Source organism: Apteryx mantelli, chromosome 4, assembly GCF_036417845.1.
Source record: "Apteryx mantelli isolate bAptMan1 chromosome 4, bAptMan1.hap1, whole genome shotgun sequence".
NCBI lineage: Eukaryota > Metazoa > Chordata > Aves > Apterygiformes > Apterygidae > Apteryx > Apteryx mantelli.
The window spans coordinates 45,857,587-45,874,263 of NC_089981.1; the positions used below are offsets into that span (position 1 = coordinate 45,857,587).

Below are 16,677 nucleotides of genomic sequence, written 5' to 3' on the forward strand. Positions count from 1 at the left end.
ATTTAGATCATGCTGAGGGCTTTGTCATTTGAAATTTTTTAAAAGAGGTGGAGTTGTGAGAGGGTAGATTGGTCCTGCTGGCGGAAGAGGCTGCTAAAGGATGCTAGTGAGGGTGTTCGCCACAGTAGGAAGTACCAACTGTCTATTCTGAGCCAGTTTTCTGGCCTTGCAGGGAGACATACTCAGTCCAGTGTAAAAAGCCAGGTTAAAGTGGTGTTGAGGATGTTGAACTCCCATCATGACCAAGTCCAGTGGACCTTGGCTTTGGCATTCCCAGAGTCAGCAATGGGAACAGTGACACCTGCTGCTACAGGTTCCCCTTCTGGGAAAGGGGAGCAAAGTCCTCAATTCTCTGGCAGTAAATGAGTAGCTAATGGGACCCTGACAGTGAAACTCAGTTGATAAATGGCAGCATTTAAGTCCAGAGTGCAAAGTCATTAAATGGAACGGCAATTGATTTCACTGTCCAGGCGAAGGGGCAAGTTGACAGCATGGCATTAGAACAGACCTTCCTGTCCAACAACTTGACTGTACAGTCATGTGCCTCTGCAGAACAGGTGGGAGCAGAGAGGGAGTTTTTAGCCTTGTGTACTGCTTGTCAGGCTGGTACCATGACGCTCTTGTAGAAGTGAGCTGAATCTGACCCTTCCTAAAGAAGGGTGTGTGTGCAGGAGCTGAGAATTATGGAAACGGTGTTTGGAGAAAATAGGAAAGTGCACTGTTGCCCACTCAGGTTTTGGCCTTGGGAAAACTTTGTGGTTTTCTGGCTTCTAGAGCTGGGAGCTGACAGAGACAGGTAGGGCACACAGAGCACCTTTGTGAGGAATACCAGTTGTATAGGTGGTTGAAGGGACCGTGCCTGTGCTTTGGAAAGCACAAAGAAGTGTGGAGGGAGGGGAAAAAGAACAGGGGTCAGTGCACTTCTATTGAATAATAGCTGCAGATGCCAGGGAACCTTTGGCTTTTTCTTGAAAATTTGACTCCCAGGTCAGAAAGTCTCCTTTGCCTAGGGAGCGCGATGCTTTGTAGACAGCAAAGTGTGACAGTTAAGTCTCAGTATAGTAGGCAGAGGATGGAGCAGCCAGAGAGGGGTTGGTAAGTTTTCGGTGATGGGTTACCATCTGTCAATAAACTGAAGCATTTATAAATCAGCTGTCCCTGACAGCTGCTTTCATGGGGTATAATGCAGCAGGGTTAGTTCAGCAAAAAATGTGATGACTGATTGCTTCCTGCAGACTTTGTGCATGGTCTTGTTGATTTCCTCCGGCTTTTGCCCTTGGTCCTAACCTGGGGTGCTTTCACCTTACAGGTCTAGCCCTAGGCCTCCAGCACACACAGGTCTTCCATTGGGGCCCATCTGACCTATAGCACCCTTGCCTCTTCCAGGCTGGGGTTCTTGCCACAGTTCTGCTGAGGCATCTCATTGCTCGGACATCATGTGCATGTAAAGTGCTGCTTTTGTGCCTGAGCCATAACCAGCTACCGACTACCTGCCATGAATCCTTCCTTCAGATTGTGGGCCTACCCTTAGTCTGTGCTCTGAGAATGCCTGTGGTGTGATGCGAGTCTGGCTCTTCATATGTATTTCCCTTCTGTCTGCACAGGATCTTATCTCAATCTCCTTTTGGTGACCACTGCACAGCACTGTTAACTTTCCATCCATTTTCTGTAGCCTAGCACCATCATGGGCAAATCGGCAGTCCGTCAGCCACGTGGCAGTATGTGGCACCATTTAGAAACCCTCAGGCTAGCTCACAAGGAGCTGGCATGGCAGCGTGGCTTGGCGAAGAACTGTTTAGAAATTCTTTGTGGGACCAGTCCCATGCCAAGGTAGCCTGTACTGCTTCTGGAGCTGGGATGCTCAGTGGTAGGTGGGAGATCACTGTACTGTCCTGGACTGCACAGTGCGTGCCTGTGCTGTCTGTTGGTTTAAGGAGCTCTTCAGCTTGTATCACTGTGTAACTTGCTGACTGGGCTTCCTAGTGCCCTGGGGAGCAGCCTGCTTTCTGTCTTTGTATCAGGGGATCCATGAGCTTCACCTGCTCCCTGCTTCTACAGCCTATGTGTCGAGCTGACCAGGCTACATGTGTATTTCTATTGTTTGAGACATTTTTCTCACTTTGTAACCCATGCTTGTAGGGCAGAAGCAGCACCTGAGACATGTTCCTTGAGCCTGCTAACTAGGCAAACAGTATCAGCATTTTATGAAGTTCTCTGACATACCTGGCTGGCTGTACTCCTGCAGTGTGATTTCTGGAGTCCTAGAAGCTACTCATGCTGCTGTATCTTGTATTCCAAAACTATCCCTCCAGAGTAAGGCCTTAAGCCACACTCTGGATCCTGTGTGGGGGGGGGGGGAATGGGATTACAAAGTGTTGTGCATGGTTCTTCAAGCTTATATTTATGTCCCTACTATTGCCCCATGTTTCAGGTAGGTGAGGTCTAGTCCATGCTCTAGGACTTTATGGGAGTAGAACTTGGCTGTCTAGCTCAAATCCCATAATTCACTGCTTCATTTCTGTAGGAGGTGTGTCCTTATGTGGCTAGGAGGTCTCAAACATTTCTATACAGCGTAGAATATGTTGGCTTCCCTCTTATCCTCTCCCAGTTTAAGAATGTTTGGGCCTCAGAAATAGAGGGATGTGTATTTATGGTAGTACGATTATGAAAGCTTAGTTTCTGTGAATGTCCATAGTCTTTGGTGAAGGTGTGTTAACAGCATGTTGTTAACCTTGCCTGCTCCTGTGAACTGATTAGCCAGCCCTGGATTTGCACATCTTTTGGGGAAATGCACTGTGAAAGGTTGCCAGAGCATTGGCTATTCTGTTAAACTCAGTAGCATTAATTGTAAAATTGAAGCTTTGAACTTCGGACTTTTCTGACCCTGACATAGTTAGTCCAGTACAACCCCTTTTGTGGAAATTTTTATTAGAATATCCTCTACATCTGCCCTTGCTCCACAGTGACAGTCAGTGGGAGGGCTGTACAGAGATTTATTTATAGGTAGAATGCGAACCCTTTGTGAAGAAACAAGCTGTTGAATAAGAGCAGTGTTTTACTTAGCATTACCTAGTGCAGGAAATGCTGGCAGGTACCACAAAGAGAACTGGTCTTTCTACTCTTTTAATCTCTTGGAGCTACAGTAACCTGATTTTATATACACAGATGTACATCTCAATTTCCTGAAAATCTCTCTGCTCATGCTGCTGTGTTTCAATGTTAATATTCAGTTAAAATGAATGGGATATTCCAGAGCAATTTGGGTAATACAGTACTCCATGTTTGCAAGGCTGTTTATGATGGTAAGCCCTTGTAAGGAAAATGTCAACTGTGCTAGATGTGCAGCTTCTGTGGGGCTGGACTCAACGCTCTCCTCCATGTTGTGTGGAAATAATGCAGGCTGGCTGGAATGGTATCCTGCTGTGCAGCGTGAGCCGCAGTGAACTTGTGTGGATAATAGTCTCCATCTTAATATTTTTTTCTCCTTTGGCATTTCAAGGGCCTTAAACTCTGGAGTCGAGTACCACTGGGACCAGCAGAATGAGAACGTCTTCGCTGTGCATTCCAGCAGCAGGAGCACTGAGCGGCCTGGGTGAGTCTCCTGGGTGTGGGTATTGAAAGAGCTGACCCTTTCTGCTGGGGTCACTACATCTGACAGCATTGCTTCTTTCTCTTTGTTCCCTTCACACTTTCAGCTTTAAAAATGCGATTTCCCTTTTTCCCTTTTTATGGGAAGCATGACAGGTGGCACAGACTAGGTAGTGCCACCTGTCATGCTTCCAATAAGTGAAGTTCGGTACCTCAAAGTGCTGCCAGTGATAGTGAAGTATATCTGTCATCTATGGCCTCAATAATATCCTCAGGCAAGTTGCTGGAGGAATATGTGGGGCTTGTTGCATGAAAAACACCACACAAAGTAAACGATGCCTTTGGAGGGTGACTGAAGAATGTGAGAGTTGCAGAGATGAGTGCAAATCCATTGGGTGGCCTTGGTGACTGGGAGTCAGGAGAGTCTCCCCCCCCCTCCATCTTTGTTTGATTTCTGGTCATAGGACAGTTGTTTCTCTACAATAAACTCTTACAAATAAATCTAAATTCCTTTAGTACCCTATTGGCCACTTTATCCCATCTGTCTGGTGATACACACACTGTTCTAAACATGAGGGTGCTGTTGTAGTCCCTTCCACCTTGCACCAGTGAAGAGTACTTCTCCTTAAGCCAGCTGTTCTCAGAAAGGGGAGCAGTCTTGTTTCTGGCTTGTGAGCTCCAGAATCCCACGGAAGTTAAGAGCTGGTGCGCAGGGCAATGTTCTGTACTGTCCCACGCCCTTGGTCTGACTGGGGATGAATACTAAACAGTAAAGATTCTTTCTTGTGCTATGCAAGTGGTCATTGCCACTCACTACTCATGTTTTTTGGCAGAACATCGGTCTTGCATCATGGACTTAGAAGTAGCTGAAGGATGTGAACTCAGACCTCCCCCTCCTTTCTTTAGGGGGCTCAGGCACCAAAGGCAGAAATATTGCTTGAGAACAAACTAGCTCCTAACAGAGGGCAAAAGAAGTGTAGCAGACTTCAAATATTTATGAAAGGATGTAGATTGTGCAATGAGGCAATCTTTCCTAGAGCCTCTTTAGCATTCCCAGCACTTGCTACCAGAGGTCAGTTTTGGGAAGAGCATCCAACCATTGCCAACATTTAGCTCTTGTAATGCCATGCATTTCAACTGTTTGTTTCTGAAAAGAAGCTAATGAGCCTTGAGGCTGTTCCTATTATTTGCATTGGAGAACAGAGAATTTCTCCTGTCTGACTGGAATGGGCAGAAATGCCTGCTGGAGTGCATTCATGTGTGATGATGACAAACTAGGAGGCCCAAAGGAGGGAAGGGATACAGACTGTATCCTTGGGAGCTGAAACTGCCCTGCCGACACTCAGAGGGAGGTTGCATGTGCTTACAGTTCTGTGCTGTGTGTTGCGTTACCTACTCAACTCAGTGGCCCTGAGACAGGGAGTTTGTTCTGCAGGCTTAGTGGTACTGCAGGGACGTCAATGCCTGTCAAGCACATGGCCTCTGTGGAAGGGTGAGTGGAGTAAAAGACTTTCTTGGCTCGAGGTCAGCCAGCTGAGGATGGAGGGATGCATCTGTGTGTGTAAATAAGTGCCAGGCCACAATTCCCTCCATCCTCTACCTGCACAGTGGCTAGCAGATGCCTGCTTGGAATGGAAGCAAGAGGTGGCTCAGGTGGATGCTTCCATGTTGCTGGGACTTGTGACCTCCAATGCTCTTGGTCTTATTTGTTTTTCTCTCTTTTCAGAACCAGCAGAGCCACATGGAGGACAGACAGGGACATGGGCCTGATGAATGCCATAGGCCTGCAACCCCGAAACCCCCCCACCTCTGTGACTTCGCAGGGTACCCAGACCTTGGCACCTCAGCTACAGAATGCTGAGACTCAGACAGAGAGGGAGGTACAGGAGCAGGAATCCGCCTCTGCAGGGACTGGGGAAGGTAGGAGCTCAAGCAATGACTAACTTGACATAGCTCAACCTGGTGGTAAGGAGCTTCTACATAGGCCTCATATCCTGTGAATGCATTTGTTGGACACTCTGGCATCTCTTCAGCAAAGATTTCTTCAGCCTGATTTTTCTGTAGCCAGGCCAGGATGATCAGGACAGTGAATCTCTGTCCATCTGGTAAGGAAGTCGTCTTTGCTTGCTTTTAGAGGGCATAATGAACTCTTTTCTGGATCATTGCTTCTTTATAAATCAGTGGCACTGGCATTGCTCCTCCCAAATCCCCTGCGCTTTAACCGTCAGTAAGGCTGAAAACTGCTAAGAATTATTCTTTTGTCCTCTGTTAGAGCTTAGCTTGGCCCTCCAACCCCAGCATCTAAAATCTGTGCAGGCTTCACAAGCTCAGCAATTCTGACAACAAAATAAAATACTGCAAATCACTTCTCACAGAGCAGATACAGGTATTTTGTTTAATCTGGTAGGTAAAGGCTGTGAGTGTCCAGCTCAGCTGTTCAGAAACTACCTCTAGCATTTTCCAGTCTGAGAACACTTATGAATGTGTAAAGAGCTGGAAGCACCTGATGTTCAATTCCCATATGATAACAAATCACTGATCTTTTGAAAGCATGATGATTATATCCAAGTACCATGCCATGAGATGCTCCTTTTGGACTTTGGCCTAGTACTGAGATGCTAATGTAGATATTCAGCTACAGGATAGTCTAAGTGAGGCTTAGCTAGGGAAGGAATCAGGTAATGTATACATAGGAAAGGCAGAGAGAATCAAGGAGGCAATTTCGAAAGGGTTGGTTTGTGGTCATCCTACTTGGCTTTGAAAAGCAGCCCCATGGCATGCCTGCTTGTGCCTGTATGTTTGGGCCCTCTTGTTCTGGAAGATGCTTTTTGGCATGCAGCTTCTGCATAGTTTCTGCTAGGTAGCATCCAGCACATGTGACATGGCTTTGCATTTCTCTGATCTTGGCTCTTCTGTTTGAAGTGGCAAATTTCTTCATGATTTGAGGGGTTACCTACCAGCTTATCTCAGTGGAGCTGGATTTAACATCTCTAGAAAGTTACTGTTGATGGTGTGTGAATCAGGCTTGGAAGTAGAGTATCTGGACAAATGCTGAACTCATGGGAAAGATGACCTTGTTTCTTCCACTGAATGTGTTATGCTGACTGAGAACATGGTAGAGTGTGCAGCAGCTGTGGGACGTCCTTCCATCAAGATAATGATGGCTGATGCTGCAGGCTTGGGAACCTGTCTCTCTGCTCTGTTAAGCCAGTGGGCTTCTCTGGTGCTTCTCTTCACTGCTACTGTTCTGCATTCATCTGAAAGTTTCATTATCCTGTTCTTTTTAATTAGCCTTTCAATTTTCAGATCTAGAGCAAGGTTTGTGACTAGACCATTAATGAGATGAGGAAGCGGTGTCCTTTACCAGTGCCTTGGGCAGGCTGTCTCTGGAAAGGAGCAAAATGTAGCATTTGGCAGAAAAGGAGTGTGGATAACAAACCAGAGACTTCCTGTCCTCTCTGTCTTTTTTGACTGGAAGAAGATTGACAGGTTCCACATCTGGATGTGATCTCTGGCTCTTGCTTGACCTGTAAAATGGGTAGGTCACTTTCTTGTCTACTATGAGGATTCTCAGAGCAGATTAATTATTTTTAGTATGGATGCATACACTGGAGATGAGCCAAGCATTCTTACCTTGTAGCTGATCAGATCTTTTGCCAGTTGGGTTCTCAGCTGAGACTCCTGTGCAAAGGCTCAAGAGCAGCTCAGAACAGGGAGCTGTCAAGAGATTAACTATCGGGAGAGTGTAGGATCCAAAAGCAGCCGTAATCCTTAACAGAAGAATAGTACAAGGAACTATTGTGAAGTGGGAAGACAAGTTTGGATAGACTAGCTTGTTCATCTACTGTTATCAACACAGCCAATTAGCCACGGACTTGTGGCATTAGTGGCATGCTTCATCTTCTAAGGGGCCTTTAGTGCTTTGCATTAGCACAGATTGAGCCCCATTGGGCTTGCTGTGGCATTAAGGTTACTGTTATGCCTGGACAATAAGCTCATATGATCCTGGTCCAGTGTGTTCAGGAAGGCTAGGTGCTGTGTTGCTTTTCTGATGGTTAATTCGCTCACTAAATCTGCTGTAACTCTTTGCCTATTGAAAGGGAAGCAGTGTTTCCTAATGGCAGGATCTAGATGTCAGGGACACCTAAAAACAAATAGTGTGCTACCACTAACTTGGTGTGTGACGTAGGACAAATTATTAATCTTATACAAAAGGGGAAAAAAATATCTTCCCATTGTACAGTGCACCAGGGGCTGTGAAGATTAATTAGTGTTTTGTATGGAGCTTTGAAGATGTAAATTACTATGTAAGGGCTTTAGCAGTATTAGCAGCAGCAGAATGGATAAATCAGATGTGACTGAGTAGTGTAAAAGAAAGTGTTTTAATTATCACCTCATCATGAGGAAAAAAAAGAAGGTGAATATTTATTTAAAAAAAGGGGGGGGGGGAGCTGATGCTGCTCCCAAGATGGGTTTCTGTCCTATGTCCTGTCAACCCTGCTGGTGTGGGGAATTCTGGATCAGGGCTTTTCTCGCAGATATGTGCTTACTGTGAAAAAATGTATGCAGAATTGCATCAGAAATCTAATTAAGCTCCATGTGGGTATAAATAGTTTCCTTTTCTCATGCAAAGCTCTGCAGGGACTTTGCTGTTCTGATTATCTTTCTACCTCCTTTAGAGGAATGAGTGTATGATGACTTTATTAGAAGTGAATCCCTCTAATGCCTGTATCTTTTTGTTTTGTGGTAGTTGCTGTTTGCCTTGTGAACTCTGCTTGCAAACCATGCATAAGCCAAAAGAACCTAGAGTTGGGAGAGAAATCAGGAGAGGTACCAAGAAGTGCCTGAAACAGTGTTTCAGCTGCCTCCTACTTTCTTTTAATCTAACAGACATAGTGGAAATTGTGATGAGCTGTAACTTTGAGGCACTCTTAATTACAAACAATCTGCTGGGATTTACACTACCTTTTCCCTTGGAAATGGAAGGGTGCAATGGGGATGGAATCTGTTTGCAAATTAAATCTCACTTAAATGAGCAAAGATTCCTTATGAGACTTAATGACCTAAAGTTTTAACCTTTAGAAATTGTAATTCCCAATCAAGATTGGGTCAGGCTGTGGCAGACACTTACTCACGCTGCTAAATCTGTGGCTTATAGTACAAGTGGTAGTAGCTGTCAGAGCCTGGAACAGCACAAAAGGTACTGTAGACTGAGATTAATGGCCTTTATAGAGCTACAGGAAACTTGGCTGATTGTGTGTGTGTGCGCTGTCCTTGGCCCTTGCCAGTATATCAGACTCTCTTCAAGTTAATGCAGTTGGTTTAAAAACAAACAAAAAACCCTGATGGAAGTAAATGAATGGCCGTTGTCATCTCAGTTCCTATCATCTAGATGGTCTTTGGGGCTTAAAATTCAGATAGCTAAATGCTCATTGAGCAAATAGGCATGTATTGTAATTACTGCATTTGTAGACATCAGACAACTTGCCATAAGTAGACTGCTACTTTGCCTATATTTAGTGGAGCAACACATTGACTGCTGTCATGCCATTTATAGTTTCATAACCTATTTGGTTGCAATACTTCTCACTGGCCACTACAAATTTCCATCTTTGTGCAAGTGCTTTCAAAAGTTGTAATCTGATGATGAGAGGTTGCTCTGAGTGGGAAAAGGTTTGTAAAACAAAGGTTTGGGCTTGTGGGATTGTCTGTTCCAATTGTTAGTAATGAAAAGAGATCACATATAGATGAAAATTTCCTGGTGTAAATTTCCTGGTACGTTCCTTAGGCATCCTGTGGATACCTAGGCAGCACTCTTGAGCAGAGTCAGTGTGTCTGACCCCATGGATGCAATGTAACTTCCTTATCCTGAGACATTAGGAGTGTGTAGTGTGGGGGCTGCATGGGCAGGAATACCCTGTCCCCAGCTGAGCCTTGTGAATGCTACAAAGAAACATGCTGCTTTGCTAATGCTGAGCAAGTTCTTGTAATGCTGTTGTCACATGTGAGGTGACTTTTGTGATTAGAGTGGGAAAGGGGAACACCTGGGTTCTGTTTCCAAATGTGCCTCTCATTTTCTGAGTAAAAGCCTGGGCAGAACACTTAACCTTTCCTCTGTCTGTCCATCTGTAAAATATGTATTTTATACCCTATAGAACTATAAATTTCAGTTTCTCTTCAAAGCCCTCCCTAAAAATATCACAGGGTTCTAGAAGTATCTTGTACCATGAGAAGCCTTTACATTTACCTTTCAAGTACCTAGATCTCTGGGGATTAAATGTTGGGATGGTACTCTTAAATTCTCATTACAAAAGTAAGTTTCATTCATACATATCACCAAGGTGAGATACTGTTAAGGAATTTGTCACAAGTGAAAGCAATTGTGCCTTTTCTGAGTTCTTCACAGTTGCTTGAGATTAGGTAACCTGTAAAAGGAGTTTGAGCATGCATCGGAGCTGAGTTGGGGGGGAAAAGTAACAGGTAGTGTTTCTTGTGGCACTAAAGGGAGATGTGATCATTCATATCTGGTTATGCAGAGCTGTGGCCCTCCCTTTTCTCTCCTTATGCAACAAGTGCATAACAATTTAAAAATATTGATATTTTTATCTTTGAGCACATGAATTAGTGGGTCAGCTCACACCTCAGAGCTATTGTTCCATGTGTGCTGAAGACTTGGACATCTCTGCAGTGCTTACACTTAGTTCTAATTCTGAAGCTTTGTTTGCAAGCCTAGCTACTAACTACTGCTTGTTTTAGAAAGAGGAAAACTGAGAATAGGAAAAATTGAAGAGTGAGGCCAGTGCATGAAACCATCACAGATGAGTCCAGTCTTAGCCTTGCTTCCATGGGCTTTTCACTTTATTGGATGTGTGCTCTCCATGCCCACAGGTAAACAAGTTACAGGTTACAAGAAAGACTACCTGTTACTTTTCCCCCCCAACCCAGCTCCAATGCATGCTCAAACTCCTCCTATAGGAGCTCTGGAAAGGTCACCTTAGGTATCATAGAAAAGATCTGTAGGAATAGCACTGTGGACATGCTACTAATATTTGTATTGTAGAAGGGAACCCTGGATGATCCTTTTGTGTCCTGTCATGCACAGAACGTGTGCATCCATGTCCAGAAACAGATGGTGAGTGTGTCTCAGGATTGCTTTTTGCTCTGTGATGGATTCTGACACAGGGACAGCCTGGGTAGCAGACAAATTGCCAGGTGTTATGACCACACATGAACTTCACACACTTTTTCTGTTTCTGGAGCTGGTTAGCTCACTCAGGTTTTTGGGGTTTTGTCTGTAGTGCTCTGAGGGTGTTCTGCTGTTTTCCTGACCCAGAAAGGTGAGCCTAAAAGAATATGAGCTTAGGATAGAGGATTTTACAGAGCCTGGGAGATAAGAATATAGTTTTTAGCATTAATAGAGAGAAGAGGAATGAGATGTACTGTCATTTGGCCTGTTCCTCCTGCATGAACTCAGGTTCATGCTCAGTATATGTCTGAAGTCCTTGGAGTCTGAGGAAGATTAAAAAAAAAAAAGAAAGAAAAGAAAGCATCACTAGTATGGGGTTTCTCTCTGTACTGCTTTTGTTCATCTGGTGGAGGGGGGAATGGAGTTTGGCCACTACAGTAAGCTGAAACCTCTAGAGAGCTGAGGTGTGGATTTACAGCATTACTGTTGCTTTGGGGTAAGTGCCTGTGTACATGCTCTGAACCTCCACTAAGTGGAAGTTAGCTTATCCCACTTCCACTGAGTACTAATGCAGCCTGCATTGGCAGCATTGTGAAGAATGTGTGGGAGTCACCAGGCAGTAGAAATGGGCTGTATGTGAATCTGTGCTGCAGCTCAGATCAAGGCAAATCTCTCAGGAAGCTTTGTTCATAACTGTTCGGCCAAAGTCATCGTTGAAACCTGAGGGGAAAAGGGGAGGACCCCCCCTCCAAAGCAGAGGTGCTTCTTGACTGCTTGTGTGGTGAGGCTGACTTCTGGCCTTTGGTGGTTGATCCTTCTGGAATTTCCAGCATCCTCTGTGCTCATAGTCTGAAAGCTCATGACCTAATAACCTGCCAATTTTTGCTGTGGCATCAGCCCTTTCCTGCTCCTTGAGCAGGCAACAGCTTCAAATCCGGGAATTTCAGCGATGGCAGGTGGTAATTAAGGAGAGGGAAGAGCAGAGGGTGCTGTGTTGTGTGCTGCCTGCATGGACTGCTGCTGTGAAGCACATGTTCGTGATGTTAGGAGCATCAGCTGGGGGTTCTTGCTGACTGCAGCTCCAGTGTTCCTGGTATTGACCAGTTTATGGTAAGTGGTCTGTCAAGGGCAGAATACCTGCTGTTTCAGGTCTTGTACAGATAGGGCTGGCTGGCATGCCTCTAAGCTGGGTCGCAACCTTGGTCGTCTCAGCTTTCCTGTCAGGCACAGCCAGATGCTTGGCAACAAAGTGCTTATGACTGTGCCCTCAGAAGGAAATGATGACAAAATCATGTTTCTCAAACCCTCCACTTACCTCATACTCATCATTAAGGCTCCAAAGTCCACAGGCATTTATGCTTTTCACACTGAAGTTTCCAGCCATCTGACAGTCTCCTCTGTGCTCGGTGTTGTCTGTGCTGGTCAGCCTGGTTCCTTGTTCCTGCATCAACCACATCATGCACAGGATTTCTCTGCCAGAGTTGTTGGCCAGACTCTGCTCAGTGGGTATTCATGCTCCTCTAGGCTCTGCTGCAAACACTTCTGTGGTTACTGGTGTCTGTGGTCTCAGTCACGCTCTAACCAAGGAGCTATAAAATTGCCCTGTGTATAGTGTATATAGTAGGCCACTACATCCCTAGCAGAAAAAGACTTACTCTATTTGTGCGAATAAATTTGCCCTTAGTATCTGTGTTGTTTCTGTGACAGGGCAGTATGTCAGCAAGCTTGCCTGAAGATGAAATTACCCATACCCTGTGGTGGAGGCAGTCACTGGTGTTTGATGCAATTACCACACATGAGGAAAAGGAATAAGCTGTCACTGATTGTGTACATGTTACATGTAGCCCCACAGCCCTAAGCTGTTTTGTCTTCCTAGTCAGTGTGGCATTTTGTTTTTTATTGTTTTTAAACTCCTGGCTCTATTTAGCCTTGTTGACATTTGTGTTCATTTCCCTGGTGCCAGGAGATATCATGGCTTTCTCCTGTCCTCTAATCAGCACTGTGATGGCTTCATGGAGCTGGGAGTGAGATTTCTCTCTTTAATAAGAATCAGCAGGATGCCACTATGAAACCATTCTAGCAGTTTATGATTACAAATTTTTCCCCCAAACAGTCTGGGTGAGGTTTGCGGCTAAAGGATGATGCTGGGAAAGAGAGCTGGGCTGGACCTTCTTGCCGTGGGGATTTATTCTTCTAGATGGTCTGTCTTTCTGTGAGATTTTGTTCTTCAGAGTTAATCTTCAGCAACCAAGATATCTGATGATGGTTCCCTCAGAGCTCAGTACAGCCTGACTGTGAAGGGAAGGCTAGGAGATTAAGTATACAAAGGTCCTAGAATTTAAGAGATGCTCTTTGCTTGCCTCGAAAGATACCAGCAGAGGGGAGCCTAAATGCTTGGTCTTTTCCCAAGCATAGGTGTTGCAGAAGCAGACCTTGTTCTGTAGCTGCGATCTCTGCTGGGCCACCTGCCCCTGTCCTCCCTGATGTGGGGGAGATTGCTTTCAACTTGTTTGCCTGGGGTGTTCTCAAATGGGTAAAGTAGGAAAGGCCACAGGACTCCTTTACACCATGGCAAAGTGTTTGCTTTATTGCAATGCAAATTGAGCTTTTCTCTTCCTGTCCCTGTTGGACTGGCTGGACTCTCTCTGTAAGTGCGAGAAAATGCTCTGCATCTTTGACCTCAGTCTTTCCTCACCTGTATGGCTGGGTAAGAGCTTCCTCTCCGAGGCTTGGACATGCAATCTGAGGGATATCTGTGGCAGTGGCAGCAAAATTTTCTTGACAGAGTTGAGGGCCTTTTTTTTGGCACTTCAGTGGAAAAGTTAGAGGAATAAAATGTCAGGCTTCTGGAGCAAAGCCACTTTTCTGTCCCAGCCCATGTGCACGGTGATGCATCTGCTGAGTATGCTTTTTCTTTGTCCTGTAGTTTTCTTTGTGTGCCAAATTTGCTTCTGTTCTCTCTTGCAGGTGAAGGTCCAGAATATGGGGCTAGTGGGGAGGATGCCCTGAGTAGGATCCAAAGGCTCATGGCAGAAGGTGGCATGACTGCTGTGGTCCAGCGGGAGCAGAGCACCACCATGGCGTCTATGGGCGGCTTTGGCAACAACATCATTGTGAGCCACCGGATCCACCGCAGCTCTCAGACTGGTGCAGAGTCCACTGGGGCTGAGGGCACCTCAGCACAGCAGTCCACCTCTCAGCAGCTGGCAGCTGAGCTGGAGGGACGGATCCTTTCAGAGTCTATGCAGCTGTCAGAGCATGGCCTGAGCCTGCGGACAGCCCCTGTCGGGAGTGAAGGACAAGGAGCTGGTGATCTGGACCTGTCAGAGCAGGCCCAGTCCTTCATGGACACTGAGGGACCAATTGAACACAGTGACCTAACTAATAATAACCATCTTCCTGACAGTACCAACTTCTATAGTAATGACAGCACCAGTGGGGAGTCGCGGAACAGGTAGAGATGAGTTGTGTGTTGGTGCTACCCTTGTACTGCTCAGCGGAGACCTGTACCTCACAACTGGCCAGGAGCTGGAAGAGTAGGGACTTGTGGCTCTGGCAGGATGTTGGCAGTTCAGAGGGCATCTGTACCCTGGGTGAGTGGGAAGGGATAAGAACTGCAAGAGAAGCCATGGGGAAGAAGGCATATTATCTTAAATTCCAACATTCCTGCTGCTGAATAGTTAACAGGAACATAGACCATCCTGGTTGCACCTCGTGCAGATTTTGCAGCCCCCTGGGATCCCCTGAGCTCAGCCCTAACACTGCAATTTGGTAAACGTCCTTTGTAAAGCTTCTTTCCTTTCCTCTTTCCTGCCCTTTTATGCCTAGGGATTGATTAGTAGAGTGAAGAAAGGGAAAGGGGCTTGCAACATCCTTCCGGAGACAGGCAATCCTACTGGGCGGACCTGGATGTGATGCTCCAGCTCTTCGCTGGAGTGGAGGAGTCTTCCAGGCCACAGTCCCGCTCCATGGCACAGCCCTGCTCCCCTTCAGAGCATGGTATGTTTTGGGACCCTTCCTGCCTGAGTTGTGGTCTTCTCTGGGACGAGCTGGGCTTTGCCAAAACCTGCATGGCTCTCAAACTGCTCGTGAGTGGAGTTCTTTCCCTTTTAGAGTGTTGGTTTAGTACTTGGCTGGAACCTAAGCAGAGCTGTGGTTACAGATGGATAGAGGGAAAGGGGCTACCGCTTTCTGGTCAGGATGCAGTTCATGCAAGGATGTTCTAAGCTGTGCCAATCTTAATGTGAATGAGTCATCCCAGCAGTCTCATGGCACCAGGTCTGAGCTGCACCCCCTTGGCACAGGACAGGGAATACTTTCAGCTCCAGGCCAGAGTGTGAGGTATGGGTCTGTGATGTAAGGTGTTGCATGTGAAATCTTGACCTTGTACATGTAGTTTCTAGTGGAGAAATCAAGGCTCTGATATTTTGTTTTTAGTCTCAAATGTGATTTTCCTTTTCGTTTGTAACTCTCCATCCCTAGCAGGCTTGTGGAGGAAGGACGGGGAGAGCACGAGTGCTAACGAGGGAAACACCAAAGATCAATGTCATTAAAATATGACAAACCTTTGCTTGACCTACTGTCTTCACTTGTGTGATGGATGTCTGCATGTTTGGCCTTGGGATGGGTGTGTCCGGCTCAGAAGCTCAAAGCAGTTTACAAATGTCAGACTGCAACTGCCTCCCTCTCAGGAGGAAAGCAGGCTTAGCCATTGAGTTGGAAGCCCAAAACTGGGCAATAGGGAGGAGAAACTGGAAGTCTTGTTTGTGAGTTGCCTTTTAACCCCTCTGGAGATAAGCAGGCACTTTGATGTTCCCCACCACTCAAATACTGCAGTAGGGAGAAAATGGAGAAAAAAGGCATATAGAGATGCTGTGCTGTCTATCTTAGGCAAACCAAGAGCGGTCTGTCCTGCAGACCTCTTGAAGCAGGGAGCAGATACAATATCTGGCTGTTTTGAATAAAGGAATGCAGTTCCCAGTGCCTGTTACCACTTCCTGCAGTGAGGGATGCTTCCCCTGCCAGCTGAACACCTGCCAGCAGCTGCTGTGCTTCTGCCCTGATCCTTTAGACTCTGCACTGCAAAGACATTACAATAAATAAGACTGTCATTAGGCAGCACTCAAGCTCCCAGTCAGAAGAGTCTGTTAGAGAACATTAAGCAAAGCTTCTCTTAAATCACAGCCTGGAAATGAACCTTAAATCAAATCAACTGTTGCCAGGCCTCATTGCAGAGTGTTAATGAGGCTCTAAAACCTGCCCTGAGCCAACCACATCCCTGATCTGACAGAAGAGCAGCCTGAAAAATGGGATTCCCTTGTGTGGTGAGGAAGGCTTCATGCATCCCTGTCTTGCCTCAGTGTAGCGTGGCCTGGGGATGTGCTGACACTGGGAGCTGGAGGAGCTGTGCCTCAGCTAGAGACTTGTGCAGACAGGGCAGGTACAGGTCTAGGCAGAGCTGTTTACTGCTCTTCTTGAAAACAAACAAAGAAAAACAGAGCCTGGAAAAAACTGCCTTTGCTTCAGCTCAGCCTGGCATGGTCCCTCTCTCTGTGTGATTCCTGGAAGAGTCTTGAGGCACATGCTTAATAAATGTGTTGCAGAGCATTTATGGATGTCCGTTTCCGTAACCAGAGCCAAACTGCCTACGGAAAATTTTCCATCGTGGTTGGAGAAGGGTCTTCTGGGATGCCTTGCTCTAGTGCTGGCAGATTCTCAAAGGGCTGATGTGCACCATTGCTGGGGCACTCTGGCCAGACTGCTGCACTGCAGCTGTGCAGAGACCTGAAGCCTGCTCCGTTGTGGACTTCCCCTCGGCTAAGACCTGCCCCCATTGGAGACAGTGGCAGAGCAGATGGTGAACTCTGGTGGGAGCAGGAGCAAACCAGAGCTACTCTATTCTG

The 16,677-nt window shown here is 46.2% G+C and overlaps 1 protein-coding gene across 5 annotated transcripts in view; it reads left to right on the plus strand.

Annotated features, from left to right (window-relative positions):
* AMBRA1 (autophagy and beclin 1 regulator 1) overlaps nt 1-15,343 on the plus strand; it is a 147,192-nt gene extending 131,849 nt beyond the window's left edge. For all 5 annotated transcript variants that reach the window (XM_067296401.1, XM_067296400.1, XM_067296403.1 and 2 more), the window contains 3 exons: nt 3,500-3,592; nt 5,315-5,508; nt 13,742-15,343. In XM_067296401.1, the coding sequence (XP_067152502.1) occupies nt 3,500-3,592; nt 5,315-5,508; nt 13,742-14,232 (778 nt within the window). In that variant the 3' untranslated portion in view covers nt 14,233-15,343. The remainder of the gene's footprint in view (nt 1-3,499; nt 3,593-5,314; nt 5,509-13,741) is intronic.
* Nucleotides 15,344-16,677: the final 1,334 nt, after the last annotated feature.